The following is a 23,956-nucleotide window of genomic DNA, read 5'->3' as shown; positions in this document are numbered from 1 at the left end:
AAACGACATAGAATAGCTTGTAGAGACGCGTCATGGTGTGCAAAGTGGGAATAAAGGCCAAAAAAACAAATAAACCTCATATTTTAGCATGTCCAAAAATTGGCCAAAAAGGCAATAGTATAGTATGGCGAAAAAAGTCAAAATTTGACTGCTCCTAAAAATGGCTGAAAACCACATAGAATAGCTTGTAGAGACGTGTCATGGTATGAAAAGTGGGAATGAAAGCCAAGAAAATCAATAAACCTCATATTTTAGCATGTCCAAAAATTGGCCAAAAAGGCAATAGTATAGTATGGCGAAAAAAGTCAAAATTTGACCGCTCCTAAAAATGGCTGAAAACGATATAGAATAACTTGTAGAAACGCGTCATGGTATGCAAAGTGAGAATAAAGGTAAAAAAAAAACAATAAACCTCATATTTTAGCATGACAAAAAAATGGCCAAAAAGGCAATAGTATAGTATGGCGAAAAAAGTCAAAATTTCACCGCTCCTAAAAATGGCTGAAAACGACATAGAATAGCTTGTAGAAACACGTCATGGTATGCAAAGTAGGAATGAGAGCCAAAAAAAGCCCAAAAACTTCATATTTTAGTGTATCCAAAAATCGGACAAAAAGGCAATAGTATAATATGGCGAAAAAATTCAAAATTTGACTGCTCCTAAAAATGGCTGAAAATGACATAGAATAGGTTGTAGAGACGTGTCATGGTATGCAAAGTGGGAATGAAAGCCAAGAAAATCAATAAACCTCATATTTTAGCATGTCCAAAACTTGGCCAAAAAGGCAATAGTATAGTATGGCGAAAAAAGTCAAAATTTGACCGCTCCTAAAAATGGCTGAAAACGACATAGAATAGCTTGTAGAAACACGTCATGGTATGCAAAGTAGGAATGAGAGCCAAAAAAAGCCCAAAAACTTCATATTTTGGTGTATCCAAAAATCGGACAAAAAGGCAATAGTATAGTATGGCGAAAAAATTCAAAATTTGACTGCTCCTGAAAATGGCTGAAAACCACATAGAATAGCTTGTAGAGACGTGTCATGGTATGCAAAGTGGGAATGAAAGCCAAGAAAATCAATAAACCTCATATTTTAGCATGTCCAAAAATTGGCCAAAAAGGCAATAGTATAGTATGGCGAAAAAAGTCAAAATTTGACCGCTCCCAAAAATGGCTGAAAACGACATAGAATAGCTTGTAGAGACGCGTCATGGTATGCAAAGTGGGAATAAAGGCCAAAAAAACAAATAAACCTCATATTTTAGCATGTCCAAAACTTGGCCAAAAAGGCAATAGTATAGTATGGCGAAAAAAGTCAAAATTTGACCGCTCCTAAAAATGGCTGAAAACGACATAGAATAGCTTGTAGAAACACATCATGGTATGCAAAGTGGGAATGAAGGCCAAAGAAGGCCAAAAACCTCATATTTTAGCATGTCAAAAAAGTGGCGAGTAGGGTAATAGTATAGTATGGCAAAAACTTGAAAAATTTTGACCGCTCCTAAAAAAGGCTGAAAACCACATAGAATAGCTTGTAGAGACGGGTCATGGTATGCAAAGTGGGAATAAAGGCCAAAAAAACAAATAAACCTCATATTTTAGCATGTCAAAAAATTGGCCAAAAAGGCAATAGTATAGTATGGCAAAAAAAGTCAAAATATGGCCGCTCCTAAAAATGGCTGAAAATGACATATTACAGCTTGTAGTGTCTGTCAGTGTATACAAAGCGGAAGTGAAGGCCAAATAAGGCCAAAAACGTCATAACATAGCATGTCAAAAAAATTACTGAAAACGAAAATCATCAAATTTTTACGTCCAAAAAATGGCTGAAAATGACATATTATAGCCGGCAGAGTAACGTCATAGTCTAGCCTGTCGAAAAAACGGTATAATATACGGTAAAACAGTAAAATACGGTATTTTAGGCATCAGACTTGGATTTTAACTTGTTTTATGGATCTGCCTCTCCTGACCAATCACAGAAGAGAGCGCACCCCGGAGGGAGCCTTTTGTGGCCCAGTGTCAAATAAAACTTGTTTCTTTTTAACGATCACTGGATTACTTTTATAATTTCCTTTTTAACGATGTGGTTGTTCTATGTGTTATTTTCAGCCTGTATTCAACTACAATGGCAGTCTGTCAAAAACTTCAGTTGCATTTTTTTTTTGAGCAATACATTTAATTAGCCTTTGATTATGTTCTGGCCCGCCATCTAATTGCTAAGAAAAAAACTGTCCCGAGGCCAAACTTACTTGCCGACCCCCGCTTTACGCGCTTCCACAACAGCATATTCATGCAAAATTCAGCGTGCAACTGCTTTGCACAAATGTTCACACTGAAACCAAGTTGAGAAGTTCTTCTTAAAAACTTTTTTAGACTCTACAGACACAGTAATGTATTCATTTACTTGTACTGGAATATGTGTATATAGTATTGCTACTTTTACTTGAGTAGAAGATCTGAATGCTTTGTCCACTACTGGTTGCAGATATGTATTAAATCAAACACACAGCAGTATAAACACTTATTTAAAAAAGAAGCTTTATTTTTTGTGGTGCCCATTACACTGGTAACACTATTAGATAAATGGAAAGTGAAAATGACCTATGCTGACAGATTAAAATAAGAGAATGTCAACTCAATTTATTTTAGACTCAACATATTGAAGGGTAAAGGTCATTAACATATACAAACTGCTTATGAAAAGAAATTACTTTAAGGTCAACTGTATCTGAACACGTCTCTGATCAAGGGTTACACATGCCATTTTCAGCACCGTTTTCAGATATTCTAGTGAATGGTGCATAGCAAAGCGTCAAGTGTCTTCCACTCAGTATTTGCTGTTAACGATAACACTCCTGCAGTTCAGATCAGAGTACACCGGCCACCAATCAGAGGGCCGGTCCTGAACGCCCTCTTTAAAATTATGCTGTCAGGCCGTTTCCTGTGCACCTCAGAGGCTCTCAAGGATCACCTGACTCAAGACTTTTTGAATACTGAACTCATTGCAACAGAGCATGAATATTGTCATCACATCATTATATAATGTCTTTAAGCAGAAAACTGTATTTTCCAAAGTCATTGTCATTTGGTGCTATAAGATGGTCTTTTCTGGCTTTGGCAAGTTTCATCAAAAGGAATTCCCTGCGCTCCATCCACTCTTTTAGTTCCTGCTCCCCGTGTGCCAGCTTACACAAGTCCTCCTCTGTGCACGTGCCTTTGAGGTACCTGTCAAAATACAAGATCAAAGGTCAACCATCAAAAACAGCTGGAATCAAACTGGTAACCAAAGACATACAGCAGGGGTCGGCAAGTAAGTTTGGCGTCGGGACAATTTTTTTCTAAACAATTAGATAGTGGGCCAGAACAGAATCAAAGGCTAATTCAATAAATTGATTGATTAAAAAAAAAAAAAAAAAAAAAGCAACTGAAATTTGCAACAGACTGCCTTATAGGACACACATTTGTGGGATATGTAGAGAATGGTTAAAAATAACTCAAGAAATAACATGACATGGATAGGCCCATTATGAAATTAAATCAGGAATTTCATACATAGAATCTAGTCATGAAATGCTCTTAATGAGCTTGGTTCTATTTCCCCTTTTCATATTGTGATTAATAAACATGTAGCCTGTCATTTTAATTTTGAAAATGACTGCTTCTTTTTTTTATACACACAAAACATCACCACTTGGACTGACCATGTACCAGAGCCTAACTTATTCTAATAATTATTTTATATCATTTTACTCTATTATTTCTTGGTATCGATGACCGCACTCCTCACATACAACGTAGCATTTTTTTAAATAAGGTTTGCGTGCTGGAGTTTACGTTGTGTGCAGAGTGAAGTTAGCTAAACATTTAGCCTGCTAGCTAGCAAGAGAAAATGTCACTATCAAAAAGTCTAAAGAGGAAAGTTGACAGCGAAAATAGGGCGTTCATTGAAGAATGGAAAGACAAGTATGCGTTCACCCTACCTGGTTTTTGTGAATGCAAAGCCGATGTGTCTCATCTGCAAGTGAAGCTGTCGCTACGTGCAAAGATTATAATACTGGACGGCAAGTCAAAGGATGGTATCATGGCCTCCGTGAAACAGGTGAGCCTTTCTGCGAGGTCCGCTACTCGCCGCATAGACGCGCAATTATTTTCCCAATTATTTTTCCATAGCTGGTGCATGACTCAGGGTAATCTATGTAGTTTGTATTTTTACAGTAACAGGCTATTCGTCAGATAGTTGCATCACTGTGTCATTTACCTCAGATTCTCCATTTTTTATTCGCTGCTTTTTGTGTCAGTGTTATTTCATAAATTTAAACTAAATTACCTTTGTTCCTGTTCACACGTGTGGTGCCGTGGCCCACAGTCACATAAGTAAAATAACATGTGAATGATTTACTGAACTTGTGCTATTTTTTTCATACCACCATGTCACTACTTTAGCACCGGGAGCTGTCTACTACAGTGCAGCCCACTGTGTCCGTCTCTGTCATTCACTCCCACTCTCAACATAGATATCAGCATTGTTCACACAGGGGTAGACTCTCTATTTGGACATTATAACCTATTTGTGGGACTGTCAGTCCAATATTGTAAAAAAAAAAATAAAAAAAATATGAGTTTATCAAAATAATCTGGTGGGCCAGATATTATTGTTGGAGGGCTAATGTTGGCCCGCGGGCCGGGCGTTGCCGATCACAGACATACAGTGTACTGTGGCTGGTAATCTCACCTCTCACAAACTTTGAAAGTGCCTGTGGGAAACCGATACTGCCAGCAGTTCTGATCATCCTCAGAGTTGAAAACTCTGTCTTTGTGTTTTTCTGAAGTGATATGCTGCTGCCACTGCTTCTCACTGTTGCAGTTTTTCCCACACAGCCAACAGTGATTGCCAGCCTGCGAAAAACAAACGAAGCAATCTCATTCACACAAACAACTAATTACCATCTATTTCGTTCAAATGTCTCGCTGTTTATTTCAAGAACTTAGCAAATAAATAAAACAAGATGTTATGAAAATGTTCACACAGTTTAACCATAAGGCACAAATTGCTTTTAAAGCATCAACACAATTCTGCCAACTCAATGCTTATTTAGCAAAAGGGAGCAATACAGCACCGCTGCTGGCAAGTTTGTGTGTACAGATAGACATGATAACCCCAAAATGAAAAACACATAGTTTATCTCTTACCTCTATTTTTCAATCTAGACTGTAATTCATGGAACTAGATGGTATTGGCTTGTGGTGCTTTTGAAAAACCAAAACAGAAATCTTGACTTGGTTACTCAAGATAATCCTCAGACTTTGCTGTGAGCAGTTTCATGTAGTAACTATTTTCTTTCCGCATCACTGTGCATAAGGAAGCGTGCATCTCTTGCTGGCTCGCCTAGCACCACTAAGCTGGCTAACGTTAACAGTTTCAGCCAAGCAGAACGCACACTTCCTTCCACACAGTGTTACGAAGAGAAGAGAGAAAATAGTTCCTTCATGAAACTGCTTATAGCAACATCTGTTGATTATCTTGAGTCACCGGGTCATTATTTCTGGAGAGAGACATTGTTGTTGGGTTTTCGATGTATTTTCTTGGTACTTAAAGCACCACAAGCCGAGGGCCATCTCGTTCTGTTATATTTGAGAGAAGGCAGACATCTCTGCGGCTGATCTCCAACACTCTGCAACTCACACCAAAACAATATAGATTGATAGACATCTCTACAGTTAAGAGGGAACATGTGTATTATGATTTTGGGGTGAACTGTCCCATTAAGATTCCAAATGGCAAACCAGAAAGGGAATCAACTTCTTAAAGCTGCAGGGTTTCACTAAAACTTGGCTCTTAGAGATACAGTATAAACTGAACACCACTGGCCAGTTTATACACTTCCTTAACATCAGAAGATAACAATGTGTCATATCTGCTGTGCTTTTAAACTCACCACTTCTTCAGCGTAGTCTGTTGGCATGTGGATCTGTTTGCCATTCTCCCTGACAGAGTTATTGGAGGTCTCATCACCCCAGCCAGGCTTCTGAGACTGCAGCCACTGCTCATAAAGCTGATCCATATCTGGAACTTAACAAGAGGATAAAATGAGTGATTACTTTTGGTGCATCACATACTAATTAAATTCCACTAATTAGAATTCTACCAAGTAAGAGAGCCCATCTCCTTGACATAACTCACTGTTGTTTTCCTTCATGTAGGTCCAAAGGTCTCTTTCTTCTACACTGTGCGCAAATGTGCAATTCCCAATGTACTGACACTTCTTGCCAGCTGTCACATGCATGCAAATCTAAGAAAGGGAAAATAACATTTGGTGACCATTCCAGGAGATTTGTTTTAATGAGACGCAACGAGCAAACAACCTTGGGGTTGAAAAATGTTTGGCACGCACCTCGAATTGAGATGGGATGGGTTTTTTGGTTGGAAGTGGTCTAACTGTTGTCCACTTTTTCCTTTCATGGGAACTTACAAGCACAACCCGCCTGTCTTTTGCCCACCTGAAAAAGACAGAATCTGAGTTAGTGGTGATGTATTGGATTGCTTCGCTTATCAATTCACATCCTGTCCACGAGACACGTGTTCAAGAATTTGTGATACTCACGTGTGTCTCGCCTTAGCTGAGCAATACTTCTTGTTTTTGTCAGCTTCGCTTAGTTGGCCGTTTCTCCAGCACTGGCTGCAAACAAACATCATCTTCAGATTTGGAGGCCCGAATCTTCTCTGTGGGTTGGAAAGCTGCTGATAAAATGTGAAGGACTGGTTAAATCTTTGTGACTATCACAAATCAAGAGTGATTAAGCTAAAAGATTTAGCCAAAATGTACACAAATCAAGTGACTTTACTTTACTTGGCTTTGATTTTGCTTTGAGCAAAATCAAAGCCAAGGAACAGCCATCAGAAATGGACTCATGGTTACATTTCTACAAATGACATTATAGCTAGATATACCACCACATATGCCTCTGCGCACCAGCCAAGGGGCACTTCATCCATTTCTTTACATCCATGTTGTTAAAAGCATGGATGCTTGACACACAGAAGATCGATATAATCAGCAATTTCAAGGTGGGTCTTATAGATTCTTGAGCTATGGCCAAAAACATGTTGTATGACCATGACATTTGATTTTCATCCACCAGATTTTAAACAGTTCATTCTTGAGTCCAAGTTTGTGCCGCATTTGAGAAAACTCCCTCAAGGCTATCTTTATATAGTATGTTCACTAAAATGAGACGGAGGCAGGTTATGGTGACCTTGACCTTCGACCACCAGATTCTATACTCAGTTCATTCTTGCATCCAAGTGGACGTCTGTGCCAAATCTGAGAAAACTCCCTCAAGACCATCTTTTAGAAATATTGTGTTCATGAAAATGAGACAGATGCAAGTTCATGGTGACCTTGACCTTTGACCACCAAATTCTAATCAGCTCATTGTTGAATCCAAGTAAATGTTTGTGTCAAATTTAAAGAAATTCCCTTAAGGTGTCTTGAGATATCGCTTTCACAACAATGAGAGGAATGTACAAATAAATCCATGCTGTCACAGCCCTAATTTGTAATCACATTTTCAAAACTCAAAGCACAATTAGCACCACATCTGTCTGTTGTGGTCCCTACCATTAACAATAATCATGTCATTTATACAGACTTTACAGTCAATCAACATGTTTTCTAAATTCTTAAACAAACGTATCCACTACAAAGGTTATGGCTCTCTTGTCTTATTTACAAATGTTTGAACACAGCATACCAGAAATTAAAACCTGATGCTCAAAACCTAAAATATGGTATGAAGACTCTACTTCTGAAACAACAGCAGCTCAAATGCTATTTAAATTGTTGATAAGCATTTTTTAATCAACAGATCACTGAAAAATTGAAAAATAACTGATTTCAGTTGTGTTACATAAATCAACAGCCGATTCTAATCTCATTCAGAGACACTACCAGATACAATTGGATAACAAATACAGTAAAAAGGAAAGGGGAGTTTTTGGATTGATTTTGTCCAATGTGGATACAGAGCCGAAAGAGAAAATAATGTCTGGATAAAGGAGAAGAATAGTTGGACCTACAATATTTGTGTATTTTTTCTTTTCACACATTTGGCATGGAAGGCCTGTATGTTGGATATTTGCTGATTACTGGCAGCAATTCCATGTTGCCATCTAAGCTTTATGTGCAGAAATCACAATTTTTTGTACCGTATGTTAAAGTCAAGATAACTCACTCACTTTTTGATAGCATGTTATCAAAAATGCACACACTGGATATTCCAACAAAAAGTAGTGATTTAAAATAAAAAGAAACTAAATTGTATAAGGAGACGGATATGATAGTGTCTACTTTATGCAGGTAAAACGGAAACATGAAAAGTAGGGATGCATGATAAACTGGCACAGCATCGGTATCGAGAGATATTGGCTTCAAAATGAAATATCAGTATCAGCCAACAAGCCGATTTCTGCCAATATCACAAACCTATTTTTTATTTGTTTATTTAACAAAGTAAACATGTAACATGTTTTTTTTTATCTTGCATAATTAATGGATATTACATGCATAGAAAAGCACAGTATTTATGTCTCCACTTGCTGGTTGGCCATCACAATGATAGTATGCATAATATGATGTTAATTTTGCACTACAGAAGAGACTTGATGATCACTAAAATTAGACGGAGAAAAAAGCGGACATATCAATATTGGTATGTGTTTCTCAGCAAAATTAATTGTTACATATTGGCGTATCAGATATTCCAGTATCATGTATCCTTAATAAAAAGTAACGCTTTTTTGTAATGTGATCAACTGTTTGCATTTTGACTATAGGATTACTGTTCTTCGATAGAAAACATGTCTGTGTTGTCAAATACTGCTTTGATATTGAGTTGGGTTTGCCACATTTTGAAAATATAAAATTGCTTTTTGAAAAATATAGCTGGTATGCAATGAAGAAAATGTGGTTTTGAACAGTAAACTATTTGTGTGATGTAAGTGTTTTGCTGTTTTAAGAATTTCGAAAAAAGCATTAGCAATCAGTGAAAAGAGTCCATATATTGGGCTTACCTGGGCTCCCTGCAACGAAGCTGTTGCATTCCAAAACTTCTTTGCCTCTTGGACAATACTTTCATGAGTGATACCTATATGATGCAAATATATATAACACAAAAAAATGAAATATTCACTCTAGCAGTTGGAAATAAAATAATATTTTAGAACTGTATTCGAGGTAAAACACCACATAACCCTAGGAGGAATGTTTGAAGGTTTCTTACCGAGCTCGTGCTGCATCATCCAGACCTTCAGCTCAATGAGGCTGTGAGCGTAGAAGCACTCGTCCTCTCTCACACAGCCATAGCGGACTTCATGACGACAAAGATCCAGCTGACACTGATGACTCAACGGTCTGATTTTGGAATAACGGACCGTATTCTCCTTCAAAATGTGGACCAGGCACCTAAAAGATTAAAAGGATTTTCCACAGGTTGACCTTTTGTGCTATGGTAGATTTAATTATAAATCCATAAGCTATGTGATGGTTTCAGAGCTGTAAAATATGAAATGACTTACTTATGATCCTCAAAGTCATGCTTTGTCACTGGATGAGAGCAAAGCGAAGGATCATCTTTGTTGGTTTTGCTGATTATTCTGGGTTTATGGTCAAAGCACACCTGCAAATTAAACAACATGCATTTGGAAAATTTTATTAGTCTATAAAAACGCAGCAGACTGCAGCCGCTGCACAATGAGCACAAGACAAACATCACACAGAAGCAAAAAATTAAGAAAGCGCAGCATCACATTCATTATATTAACGTTTGTATTTAATGGCCTTATTTCTTAGTTTTGCTGTTATAAGCAATATGTGTGCTGTATGTATATGGTAATGTATATGCATAAATGTACAAAATATCTTTGAGGTGAATATCCATTTATAATAAGACAAGCATATTTTCGAAATAAAAAGCAATGCTGTGAATGGGTGTCATGACCACATCGACCTCCAGCAGCACTGTACAACTGCAGTGAGTGTCTCTTAAATTCACACTCTAAGGTCATACTCATTTCTAGAAATCAAATAAACACTCACTCCACAGAGAAACATGAATATCCCATGATGCTCCTGTAAGATCTTGGGGACAGTCAACCTGACGTTGGAGTTGGGCCCATAAGGATCGAAGAGGAGCTCTCTGGAGATAAACCCTTTCCGCTCCAGAGTCCAAACATCAATCTCTTCCTGGCAGTATGCAAATGTGCAGTGGCCAGGATACAGGCAGTCTTTTCCAACAGCCACCTCTGAAACAACAGTTACCATTTAGTATTTGCTGTCACATCTCAGGCTGTACGACTCCTAACCTCATCCTCCTTACTCCACCATGATTTTTTTGTTTGTGTTCCCTTGTGTAGCATGAAGAGACTTCAACTTGTATTTCATTGTGTTGTAAAATGACAATAAATGTATGTCGACATGACTTGTCAGGAACTGCACAAAAGCTGCTACAAATGCTCCTCAAATAATGTCATTATTTATGCGAAAATACATGCCATAGGATTGGTGACACCAAATGGCAAACCTACACCAAGTGATGGTTCTATCCTGACACATGAACAATTACTGATTGTTACTAAATAATAACCCCCTCCTTTTTATAAAAGTGATGCTTTTTTTTAAATTAAAAAATCTGTCTTGTTTCATATAACTTAAATTGTGAGTTCATTGTGCTAGAAATAATTTCATTTATAGTACAGATGGCCATTTTTTTTCTGTTCAAGTGCTGTACAAGTTCAACGTCTGTATTAAAAAATTGACAATAAATAATATATAACAATATAAATATAATAATAATAATACATTTTATCTATAAAGTGCTTTTCACACACTCAAAGACACTGTACAATAGTTAAAACATTTCAAACAACAACAAAAAAAAACATAGCACAAGCATATCAATAACATGTTTAAATAAACAAACAGCATATCAACAGCATATAAAACACGCATCACAGTCACACTATTTTTGTTTTATAGATGTAGGGGAAAGTTATATGACACAATTTAGACATTCTTTGAATTTCAATTGACTACCCCTGCCTGCAACTCATTATTTATTTATTTTAACAATAATGGTAATATGAAGGTAAATGAGACAAATTTCTGAGTAAGGAAAGAAATGTTACCTTTGCAAATGTAATAGGGTCCAACATATTGTGTTTTTGTTGGTCTGGGCCGAATGAGCTTCCACGTTTTGTCTGGTGAATGTTTGATTCTGCCGAGTAAAGCATCCTTTTTGCATTTATGCTCTTCTGTATGAAGTGTGTAATCCAACACACCAGGCCCTGTGGACATCAAAATTCAAAAAATAACATTCATTAGAACAAACAGTACCTCCCTCTTTTTACAAAATCCTACCACCCAACCTTACAAACACACACACACACACACACACACACAAACACAGACTTTAACAAACAATTCCTCACCAGTTTTGACGTAGCAGATTGAGCATGCTTGTTTGAATTCATGTGTTTCAGCTAAGGGATTCTTTGCTAAATCCACAGCAGCAGGAAGACCCTTCACTTCAGGCATACCCACAGCCATTCCCATTGGGGTGTCATTATTGTTTAGCTGAAAAAAAAAAAGAAATGTAAATTCCGACTAAATATAAGCCCATATATCTAGGCTGGCAACTGTTGTAATAATAATTACCTGTGGAATGAATGGACTCGGAACATAATCTGAAATTTCAATAGAGGGGAGAAAAATAATATTGTATTCATCAGCTGATATTTTTCTATACTAATTGACATTTTCATTTGAACCAAAGTCAAACTCCATGATTAAGCAGGCCAGAAAGAGTACCTGTTTTATAGTCTGTTATGGAGAGACTATCCAGAGAGTCCAGTGGTGGGGGGAGGGCATCAAAAGTGTCCATCCCAAAATACGCACTTGACCCCGACTTGTGATACAGCGGGGGCAGAGTAACGGTGCACTGCTGGGCACTGCTGTAGGGAAATGGGCTGATGTGAGATGGCATCAGGAATGGACTCGACAAGGAACTGCCCGAGGCAATACTGGTTGGCAGAGGAAGAGGACCCTTCACTGTGGGAATAACCTGAAGGAAGAGACAAACCAGAGTCACACTTCTGCTTAGAAATCAACATGTTGTCACATTTTATTCATCAATGAGACCTTATGGTCATATTTGCTGACTAACCAAGGCTGATTCGGGGCCAGCTTGGTCCAGCAGATCATCTAGGTCGTCCCCAATGATGTCTGCGTCAAAATCTCGACTGGTTTCGAGCATCGTGCAAGGCTTACTGGTTCTGCATCCATTTACAAATGTGGGCACGGGCAGAGGGACTGACGTAGGGACAGACAGGGGGACAGACACAGGCAGGGAGACGGACTCGAAGCCCGGCGGCTCAGACAGGGTTACAGATGAGATGCTGTTGCTTGGAGGAAGTTCATCCACCGCTGCTTCATTTAGAGGCGGGTGCGCTGCCACCGGAGGCTGGATTGGAGCTGGGACTGGAGCCAAAATGCTGCTATCCTGGGTCAGCTGAGGCACTTCTAAAGCACATCAGGGGAAATCAGGGTGAGTGACTTTTGTCCTGCCCCCTTAAAATTAACTGTATAAAGCTGTATTACGTATTTTAACTTACCAATTTCTATATCTTCAACTGAAGACGAGCCATGAGAGAACTGTATAAACACAGAAGAAATTCATTCAACACGTAATTCTTGGGAGAGTATAGATATGCATTTTAGATAGTTATGTTGCTTACCTTGTCACATGATGCATCTTGATAACTTGATCCGCGCAAAACATTCAAGGCAGGCTGTTCAAACAGAAAATGACACAATTAGCTCAATTAAATTATGACTGTTCATTATACAGAAGGGCAGCATTTTGATGTCTGTGCAAACTCAATTTTTAAAAGCCACAAAGCTGCAAGTCAGATTCAAATTTATGATATTTGCTACAACATGAAGAAAAAAAGTTTACAGGGACACAAAATAAGCCAAGTGCTGTGACGTTTAAAAATAGTTCCCGACACACTTACCTTACTCCTTACATAAGCTTTACGGATTTTCAATCCCAAAATTTTGGCAAGGTCCTGAGTCAGCTGTGTGACACTGGTATCCTGAAGAAACAACATAAATTATCAATCACTGCTTTGATCTTTGTTCATTTTCATTAACCAATAATTTCATGACTCCCTTTCCTTAAAACAAATTGTATCAAAAGTGTTTTTTTTTTTTTTAATTTTTGTTAAAGTTGCTTTTATCAATCACGAAAGGTCCATATGGTATGTATTTCAGTAAATCTAAAGGTAAGACACCACTGAGATTGCCCTTAAACTTAAGTGATTTATCATACTAGAGATGAAGAGAGGTTGTCAACATCTTGTCAAAACGTTTCTGCCACAACATATCCTGATACTGATACCACATATACAGTCTTATACATCACTCACATGTGATGGAGTGAGTGTATTTGTAGGAAAAACATTGGGATGCATGTACGTATAAGCCGTACATCAGTATTGGCCAGTAATCATGTAGCTGACTGCCTTGGACCACCGGCAAATAAGCAATGCAATTGGCTGATGGTAGTGACCGATGTTTTTTTTTTTGTTTTTTTGTAATTACTAAAACTGACTTATCAAACAAGTTTGTAATTAATTAAATAGTTAACACCCAAATCAGTTAAAGGTTTAGCTCCAGAACTAACAAAATGTCCAAAGAGAACATTTGATTATTCCTTCTAAGACAACAAAACAAAACAAAAACAAAAAAAAACAGTTGAAAACAATTCAAATAGCTATTTTTGTGCATTATTTCCATAATAGGGCAAAGCAATACAATGAGAGACAAAGCTACTTGTATAGGCGGGTGAAGCTTAGCCCAGAACATGTGCTTTCGCTCCTCTATTTGTAACAGGTCCCCTTCTTTCAGTCAATTCCTTAAAAGCTACCTGACAGATCAGTGACCTCAGTCTAAGTGGTGGTAATGCACCTTAACACTGATTGTCACTGGCCTTAAAACGGAAAAACAAGAGGAAGCAAACTCTGTGGGTTCGTCAGTCACTCATGAAAGTGGGCTGGTGGCGGGCGGCAGCACGGCTCTAACCTGTGTAAAGGTAGCAACAGAGAGTTTGCTGATCCGGCGGTGAGTCGGGTCATTCCAATATCAGAACCCTCCCTCGGATTGATGTGAGAGTGAGCGAGATCAAAAGGAGTGATTCATAATTGACGTTATTTGATAACCTATTTTTTTTTATACATGTTAGGTAAAACTTATAATGGTTTGAATAAACAATCTTCCTGCCTTGCGACAGCTACTTTAGAGCTCCTTTTGTTTTAAATTATTATCATTTACCATCAAATATTAATTAATTATGATTTCTTTTTTACAATTACAAAAAATTAAATTAAATTAAACAACTGAGCAACAGGCAACACGCCTGAAACATCATGACTCCACTGGGTGTGCTGTTCCCGCAAGCAGCATGGGCAGAATTTCATTTCGCTTTATTTTTGTCATATTTGCTGAGATGAAAAAGTCAGTGGATCTCCTGCACATTTGGATAAATCAACACAAAACACGCACATGCTACATCTTACCTGAGGCACTGCTAGAGAGCATTTGGCAACAGCCTCATAGGCCTCTTGATGTCTCCCCAACTCCTTCAAGGATTTTGCTTTTCTGTACAGCGCTTTGTAGTTCCCCTCGTTCAACTGGAGAGCCTTTTCACAGTCTTCTAACGCTTGATCATACAGTCCCTAAAAAAACAGATATGTTACAGAGTTACAAAAGCTATACTTAAACATTGTGCTTTTGTGAACTCAGAACAAAGAGGCTGCTGTTTGATCATAAATTGACTTTATGTGTTCAGTGAGTTGACTCAGGTATGGGTGGGGTTTCCCTGAAGATAGTGCTTTTACTGCCATGTAACATGATTCAATAAAAATGGACACCAACATCAAAAGAGGAACTGACTGTTTCTCTGAAAGCATCAATTTTTCCCAAATGACGTCTTCTTACTGGCTCCTAAGTTTCTCAACTGATTTTCAGATTTAAGTATTTAAGCAACATGAAAAATACTTCAAAAATACTTGAATCAGAGTTTATCACTATAACATATGAGGTGGTATGATTTTTTTTGTTTGTTTGTATAGTACTTGAACATGATACTTGGTAATAAAATGTCTCAGATATTACATGTTTTGCCTGGAAAAGTCATTCAGCCAGGCTTGGAAGCTGCCACTGTGCATACTGAATGTTTTCATACTGCAAGTATTATGAATGTAGTTTATAGTATTAGTCATTTCATTGTGCATGGAGCTGACACCTTTCAGATGGATAATTATTTGACATATTTATAATAATCAATTCATAAACTTCCCACTAATAGATGCATTTCTTTATTGATCCATATTTGCATGACAGCCAAATCATTGTAATTCGTATGGAACCTCAAACTGTTTCAAGTTGTCAAACTAAGGTTAAATTTCAAATTATTAGTCCAAATGTTGTGAAAAAAGATGCTAGTAAACAAATAAGTTTAGCAACAAAGTCGTTTTATGAACTTGCCAAGAGGTAAGTGAGAAGACTGAGTGTATCTTTGACTAGGGATGTAAACTCGATTAATGTTGCTTTTGAAAGCGCGACACCCATTAACTGGTAACTAATCGCTTATTTTTTCAGAAAAAAATCCATTTCAAATATAGCACACATTTTAACAGAATTTTTCAGAGAATGTACAATTTATGTGCTTTTCTATCCTCTTCTTTCACGCAAATATTTGGGAGTCAAAACTTAGCAAGGAACTTATAATAACAGCGAAAGCACCATGTTGGACACTGAGAAGGGAAACAAGACATTTCTGAACAACTAATGTTACAGCTCTGTTCTATTGGAAGAGGTCTGGTAACAGCCCTGCATGCATACATAAGCACATTAAAACAGCCATCCAGACAGCTTACCGTGGCCTTTACAATAACAACATGTCATGACCATGCATCATCATTTATTCACTAAATCTCTTTCCATTGCACTTGATCACATTTACTTTTCCAATACATCAACTTTTCCACCTACCCGTAGTTTAAAAGCTTATTATTGTTATTGTTATTTCTGTTGGCGTTTACTTTTGGGGGGTTTTATGCGCAAACTGAAAATGTGCATGAAAACAGACAGATGAAGACGCACCTGTTGCTGAGTGAGATGAGTGTAATGAGAGGTCAACAACAAAAGATTGGCAGTCAGCAGCTGAACTGTGTAATGTACATGAATAGCAAAATATGCTGAGGACATGTACCAACAAAACCAGGTAATGGTTAACACTGCCTAATGGGCCAGATGCAGAGGTGCCTTCCTAAAAAGATGCTTACAAAACCAAGGACATTAAGGTGTTACAAAACAGGCCTTTTCTTTTGACGCTGCAGTGACATCAACAACCCACTTCCTACTGTTTTCTGGCATTCTGTGAATTTTGTTTTGATATAGGTGATATGTAGAGCAAGGAATCTCTAAACTTGTGAGAAACATTTAACCAAATGTGCAGAGTTCTATTAAACCACAATTAAAGGAACAATTTCATGAGACCAAAACAGTTTGTTGCATTTGGACTTTACATATACTATTTAAGAGAGAGGCAATTCAAAGTCATTGGGACTGAAACTGAACAGTGTGATGGTCACCACCCACTTACCGGAACAATGTTTAGGTAGGCAGCAGCTCGATTTGCATACAGCTTTTCCAGTAAACCTGTTTGAACACAGATGTCTTCCGAGTCAGCGTACTCCGCTATACTCAAGGCTTCGGTGTACATCTCAATGGATTTTGTCCAATCCCCTTCTTTAAAGACATCGTTTCCTTCTCCATAAAGATTCCACACAAGATCCTTAATGAACACCTGAAAATCACAGAGAAGCAAATCAAGATTAAAGAAACATACTGCACCTGATTTGTCCTTCCATCTTCACACTTTTATTTTGGAAAACGAAAAATTACAGGTTGCCTTTGGTGTGCCCCTGTCATCATCATGCTTGAATCGGTTTATCTCAACACAAGTGCTAATACAAGATGAAAGCTGGAAAACCCACAGTGAAATTTACATGGCTTACCTCATACTGCTCTTGACTTCCAGGAAATGGAAGGGTTGATCTGGGAAAAAAAAAGGTTACATTACAAATCTCCAAAGTGTCATCAGAAAAAAAATAAGTGACAGTATTACTAGAGTTCATTAGCTTCCAGGGCTCATAACCTTTAATTTAGTACAAAGTACAGCTGTGACTAATGCTACTATCATTTGGTCATCCTTTACATCTTATTTTTCATGTTTATCACAATAAATTGAGTGAAGCAGCTTGTATATGTATATGAACTGACACTGTAATAAATTTTACTATGATGCATCAGTTGACATCTAGGGTATATTCTGTTTTGCATTGTCCAAAAGAAAACCACATCTATACTTGAGACAGCAGAATATAAAGACAGGAAGGTGTGTTTCTGTTTGTGTCAGTAGGTTTGACAGGTTGCTGTGTTTACAGTTGATGACGACATTGACTGCTGAATGGAAACACATCAGCAAAAGCAGCAACATTCTGTAAACAAACCTTTACTTTCTTTTTTTTATTATTTCTTACACTGCAGCTGTATTTACATGGTTGCTGTTTACCCTAAAAACTGGGTAAATAGGCCATATATATTGTAGATGTCTCATCATGGTTCAAATGGGGACAAATACTAAAAACCAAGCCAAGACATACAGATCTGTTGTGATTTGGTTAAACGGTATGATAACACACATTTGCATGATAACTAATTAACTAAACTGAAGTTACGGTCAAGATTAACGTCAGCAACAGAGATTAATCACTTGGTGAATTGTGAAATTGGGCAGATTATTAATTTTTTTTGGAGACAGGCTACATGATCGAAGGCTGTATCATAACACATCAGGAAGAAAAATTGCGCAATAATTACTGTGAATTTGTTTTTTTATACTGGTTTCTTGTTCAGCGGCTGCCAGGCATTTAAAGTTTTCTTTCCTTTTTGGCACACTGAACTGTGGAGGGTAACGAGGTTTTAGATTATCATCAGTCTTCCACTGAGGCACACTGAGCTCTTTAGCAGATTCAAAGTAATGAAGAAAACAGCCACTACACAAATGTCTTAACTGTTATTAGTCCTTAGAGTTTAAGATGGTATATTGCAAATGACAAACTACTTTCTAAAATAATATGGCTCATTATAGTGCCATTACTTTTTGTGCATCAGACTTAGACAGTGTTGGAAGTAACTGAACACGTTTACCCAATACACTTTTGAGGTGCTTGTGCTTTATTGAATATTTCCATTTTATGCTACTTTCTGCTTCTACAAAACTACATTTTAAAAATGTATTTATAACATTTTTTTATTCAAAAGTTTTTGCTAATAGTTACTTTGTAGATTTAGATTATTAATAGAAAATGTGAATCAATTAATTTGTTATTATGTATTAAGCTGCCTATACAAAGTACAAGGTAGACTTATTTGTCATTTATTAAACATAGTTTAAAAAATGAAATTAAAATGTACCCATCCAAGCAATGGTTAAGTTAAAATAACTTCATTTAGGCCCACCTATACCTGCTGCATTATTAGAATGGTGCGCATATTAATGCTTCACTAGTTATAATCCAGTATTGTATTATTCTGAAATTGGCCATACTGCATAATGAGAACTTCTGTTTTTGGTACTTCAAGTATATTTTGATACTGATACTTTTGTTCATTTATTTAAGTAAAAGTCTGAATGCAGAGCTTTTGTTTGAAACAGAGTATTTTTTCAAATGTATTACAGAAAACTTCTTCCACCAGTGATCTTTGACAAGATATCACATCATTACATCAGTGAAGTTTCAAGTTGACTACACAACAATGACGTACAGAGCAGTAATTTATCTATCACTTTTGTTTTACAAATAAAGGTCCTGTCAGATGAGATGAAATCAACACTGCAGTGCCTGGCACTGCTCTAAAAAAATATGTGGACAATATGTGGCCATAGTAGTGCGTGTCTGCCTGATGCATGAATACAAAGCTCAGATCAGATCAGATGAGGAGAATATCCCACATTAAAAACAAAACATAAAGCCACTAATCAACTGAAACCTAGCTGATCTGAACAACAATGCATGATGGTATGCTGACAAATCATTCCAGCATCACGCTGTGTGGAGGTAGCCAGGCCTTTTAATTAAAAAAAAAAAAAGACAAAAAAGTGACCGGCAAACACAGACAGGCAAATACTTGTAGCCAGTAAGAGCCATCTAGTTATCCTTTGCAATATTTCCAAAACAGAATGGCAGGAAGGACTAGTGGGCATGGCAACATTATGAAATGGCAAACAGAGGATCATAACCATAAATAAGAACACTTTACATACGTCTGCTTACGTTTTAAGGCTCCAAATATGAGTTAAATTCTGTTAAGCGCCTGACTTTAACAAAAAGTGATCTCAACCATGAAACTTACTGGATGAACTGCAAGCCTTTCTGAATCTCCTGCCAGCGACTCCTTCTGTCCTGACACGCTCCGGACATGTTTGCATTAATATCCACTCCTCTGTCAGCACCTGAAATTAAGACATGTACATTACTGTATTACCCAATGACATTCCCAGAAAAAAATGTAACAATGACAGCATAAAAGCACTCCTTGCTCAGCAGGCTGCCTAACTGGTTTTCTGACAACTTTAACCCTCAGTGTTCACAGTCATTATATTACCAACAAAAAGTCCTCTTGCCTTCAGTGTTATAGCTTCCGCATTTAGCAATGACGACACACGTGTAGTTCCGGAAATTGGGGCTTAACATTTTTGATAGCGTGCGAGTCGACAACGTTAACAAAACAGTTTGGCATAGTCATAATTTAACTGAAAACCAAATTACATAAGGTTGTGGACAACAAAGGGGACACTTTATAGGCCCAGGAAAATGGTTTAAACATAGCATTTGATAGCAGGTCTGTTATCCGACATCATTTAGATGGCACTGACTAATATGCCCGCTTTTTAAGTCTAAATTGTAAGAAAATCAAGTGTATAACAAGATACAAATTTTCAGATCTACGTAGCTTTTAACGTATTTAGCGTGTAACATTATGCCATGATATCATGTCTAGATATGAAGGCTATGTCGCAGAACAGAAAACCGCCAAGTCAAACTGTCAACCCAGTTCCGTCAAAGCTAACATTTACTACCTGTTATTGTTTTTTACTTTACATTTCTTCAACATTATTTTGTAATCAAACGAGGATCTGGGTCACACGAAGAGGCAGGAAGATGGTGATAGTATTAGCTTTGAAAGGGTGTGCCTGTCTTGCCAAAATTAACTTTATTCCAGGAAGATTCCAGAGTATAGAAGGTCCAATTGCTAAACAGTCGTACCTATGTGAAAGCTACGGGCTGACTGTGGAGAAAGACAACCTTAAAGTTAAGTTTTATGAATCAGGAAGCACCTTGTACAAGAAGTGTCCGATAACGGATGCATGGCATTTAGCGCACGTGTGCTACCCGCGGCCGGGGTAACAGCCGAGAGTAACGCTACACTTCTAGTTAGCAATCATCAACTGCTAGCAAAGGTTAGCAGTCGGTAGCTCATATAGTATAACCGCTGCTGAGAGACAACACCTGTTAACCGATAAGACACAACACTGTCCTCCGGTGCTGGAAACTCAGTGGCCTAACCAGCCTCATGACGTTACCCGACTAAGTTTCTAGGAAGTACAGTGAACCTAACAAAGCATAGGCATGCCCAAGTTAAACTAGTTCCCCTACGCAAACAATAGCGAGCAGTAGATGTTTAGCTCCCGCCTGAGACCTGGTAAATAATCACGTAAAAGATCTAAAAATGGCCGATGTACATACTTACATGAATGTATCTTTATTCCAAACAACCCTTACGTCGGTTATCTAAAAGGAGGGAAAGTGATTTTTCGTTTAAGCTAAAATAACTGCTGTACCGCTGAAGGCCGCCTTTGCTTCTTCTTCTTCTTCGTTGATGTCAGGCAAACAAACTAAGACTCCAGCGCAGTGCTGCCCTCAACAGAGAGTGAGGGAGATTACAACATTTCACATATAAAATGACAATGCAACTTTAATAAGCATAGATCAATTAACAGCTGAGTCTGTAATAAATTCACCCCTCTGAAACAGCTAGTTAAACCATTAGAGGCTACCAAAGTTGGCCTCTCGCTGACCCACAATGAACTATTATTTTTTACAGTTTTGCGGCAGCAGTGACTGTAAATATCCCCCTGTAAACCCATCTACTGTGGGATATTTTTAAAGCCGGAGCATTTGCAGTTGTCTCTTTTTCTTGTGACATCGTTTCCTTTAAAAATATTTTATCTTTGATTAAATATATTACTACTACAACTACTACTACTACTACTACTACTACTAATAATAATAATAATAATAATAATAATACTAATAATAATAATAATAATAACAATACCAAGTGTATATTATATATTATTGTTGTTGTTGATGTTACATTTTTTTAATTGGATGGATGAATATGTATAGTAAAGACACTTACTACTACTACTACTTGTAAGAATTAATCACATTAATTACCCTTAATTCCTTTAACTTTGGGACTTGACTCTACACTTTTAAAAGAATAAACACCAAATAAATATGTCATGTTAGTATGTCTATGATTGAAAAGTTGCACTACAGTCATGTGTATTATTAAATACTTCATTTGTCATCACAGAGTTTTCCTTTGTGCCATGTAGCCTTGAAATTTAAGTGTGACAAGAATGTGTTTTTTCTATTTTTTCTAGGGTTAAATGTTGGCCATCCAAAGAAAATAATTATGTCTTAAGAAGCTGAAGAGCTCAAGGAAAGGCAGGTTTATAAATAGTTTTGGCAAAGATATGTATTATAATATTTGGTAACATAATAAAAAGAAAAATATTAATTTGAATAAAATTATGACTCTACCCCTATAAAATAATAAATACCCAACAAAAGACCAGTTTGTCAGTGCATGTAAATGATGGAAATAAGAGTATTTAAAGGTATGATAAAGAGGATATACCTGCAGAGAAAGTATGAGTCAAAGAAGTGAGAAAAAGGACTTAAGATCGAGGAACAGAAACACTTTTCTACATTAAACACAAATTGAAGAAATTGCTTGAAATTTCATCAGCCTCAAACCTGAATCATTTGAAGTAGGTCAATCTTCAGTTTACTTTTTTCCCAATAGTAATCAATATATTGCAAATTTAAACTAGGGATGTCAGTTTCAGTTCATTTTGCTTTCAATAGATTAACATTATTGATTATTTTCAAGAAATACAAAAAACACAAAATGACATGGACAGAAGAGGCCTTTCCTTTTAGTCTGACACTCCATGATCTCAAAGAGCTTTAGCATTGCATTTCATAGCACAATCTAGTCAGAGGTGGTGACATTTTCATGCTTTATTGAAGTGTCCGTTCAAAACATGCCTGCTCAGTGTTTCCATCCCCTCAGCCAATTCTACAAAGCACGTCACAGTTCAGACTGTTAAGCCCGAGGCAATGAAAACTCTCACAATCAACTCTCCTTCCAGCAAATCTCCCTCTGACAGTGAGTTTCCTGGTGGTTTCATCTTGAAATTAATCAACACATTAAGCCTTTCAGATCCTGCGCGCATGTAAATGTGGAACTAAGGCTCACAAAATAGAGACTAAGAACAAAACACAAGGATGGCTGATTTATGAGTGCATTGAGAAATTCACCATTACAATATTTTTTTTTTGGTTTGGAACATAATTGGTTTCTGAATGGGTTTGAGGAGCAAATGCATATCCATAGATAGTGTGGAGCCAGATAGCCAACCACTTGCCACTGCCTATTTTCTGACATAGTTTATTTCCCCAAATTAGGTCTGAGTTAATGTCTAAGTCTTAATCAGGAAGAATTCATGCACAGACTCCCAGCTGGACTGATAACTAACACTTTCTTCCTCTCAGTTTGTTCTTATATCAAAATAATTCTCTGGTTGTTCCTGAAACTCAGCTCGTTTCTCATTTAATCTGAAAAGTATATTTCTGGATCATTTGTTTGTGTTTATCTCAATCTCATACAAATATTATCTCATCCTCTGCCTCCTGGGAGGCCAATGTCAAGAAAACAAGTATCGGACACCATAAATTGTCTGGGATTTTTTTTTTGCTCATTATATATTGCACTTTTGTATCTTGTTCAGGCTTTTGCATCAGGTGCATTTGGCTCGATATGATCTAACTGTCGGCCAGATGTTTTGTGGCGATGCATAGGTTGAGCTGAAAATAATCAGATACAGGGGGATACACAGTGTCTCCTCTCATGAAGCGCAGTCATCATGACAGCTACAATAACTGCCAGGAGGAGGCGCTTATCTCACATTGTGCAGAAGCATCACAGAGGAACTGAATCACAAAAACACTGTGAATATGTCCCCTGTTATCAAAACCCCACAGCCTGTGTCTTTTATGATTTAGTTGCCCTGCTGCCCTGACATTAACACAATATGAATGACAACAGAGCCCAGTGTAACAGAGGTAAAAAAAATATACTTTCAGAGAACATAATAAAAAGATGAAACCCAAAGATATGACACAATTTATGCCATTTCCAGATCAGGTCTACAATTTGTCAAATAAACAATCTCAGCTGCTGAAATGAGACACTTGAAGTGCTGCTCAGTAAATCAAACAGACAATAATGATAGCCACAGTTTGTTTTATGGAGAGAGGGTCTGTTCTGTTCACACCACTGACAAGTTTATTTACAAGGGGAAGGAGATGAATGGAGTCTTCATGATTATAGAGGGGGGAGTATATTATTAGGGTGTAATTACCATAATCTGAAAGTCTAGGTGCATTTGTTGAGTGGAAGTGGAGCCACA

The 23,956-nt window shown here is 37.3% G+C and overlaps 1 protein-coding gene across 4 annotated transcripts; it reads right to left on the bottom strand.

Annotated features, from left to right (window-relative positions):
• Positions 1-2,525: 2,525 nt before the first annotated feature.
• Positions 2,526-21,096, bottom strand: zc3h7a (zinc finger CCCH-type containing 7A). 4 transcript variants are annotated; one of them, XM_042504757.2, is made up of 23 exons: positions 20,941-21,096; positions 19,543-19,642; positions 17,142-17,181; positions 16,727-16,930; positions 14,637-14,795; positions 13,074-13,154; positions 12,795-12,848; positions 12,672-12,711; positions 12,224-12,579; positions 11,869-12,121; positions 11,716-11,744; positions 11,490-11,634; positions 11,187-11,345; positions 10,099-10,304; positions 9,579-9,679; positions 9,284-9,465; positions 9,075-9,148; positions 6,607-6,743; positions 6,397-6,502; positions 6,186-6,294; positions 5,941-6,074; positions 4,737-4,900; positions 2,526-3,229 (listed from the first exon to the last, which is right to left on the bottom strand). In XM_042504757.2, the coding sequence occupies exons 2-23, from the start codon at positions 19,608-19,610 to the stop codon at positions 3,040-3,042; spliced, it is 2,991 nt and encodes a 996-aa protein (XP_042360691.2). In that variant the 5' UTR covers positions 19,611-19,642; positions 20,941-21,096; the 3' UTR covers positions 2,526-3,039. The 4 variants fall into 4 exon arrangements, with proteins under 4 accessions (XP_042360691.2, XP_042360692.2, XP_087925236.1 ...); XM_042504758.2 differs by having other exon boundaries at positions 20,937-21,077; XM_088069110.1 differs by lacking the exon at positions 20,941-21,096 and adding an exon at positions 20,528-20,545.
• Positions 21,097-23,956: the final 2,860 nt, after the last annotated feature.

The sequence above is a fragment of the Plectropomus leopardus genome, chromosome 18 (assembly GCF_026936395.1).
Source record: "Plectropomus leopardus strain MGB_pleo_1.0 chromosome 18, ASM2693639v1, whole genome shotgun sequence".
NCBI classification, from domain to species: domain Eukaryota; kingdom Metazoa; phylum Chordata; class Actinopteri; order Perciformes; family Serranidae; genus Plectropomus; species Plectropomus leopardus.
This window is presented reverse-complemented; position numbering and strand designations above follow the sequence as displayed.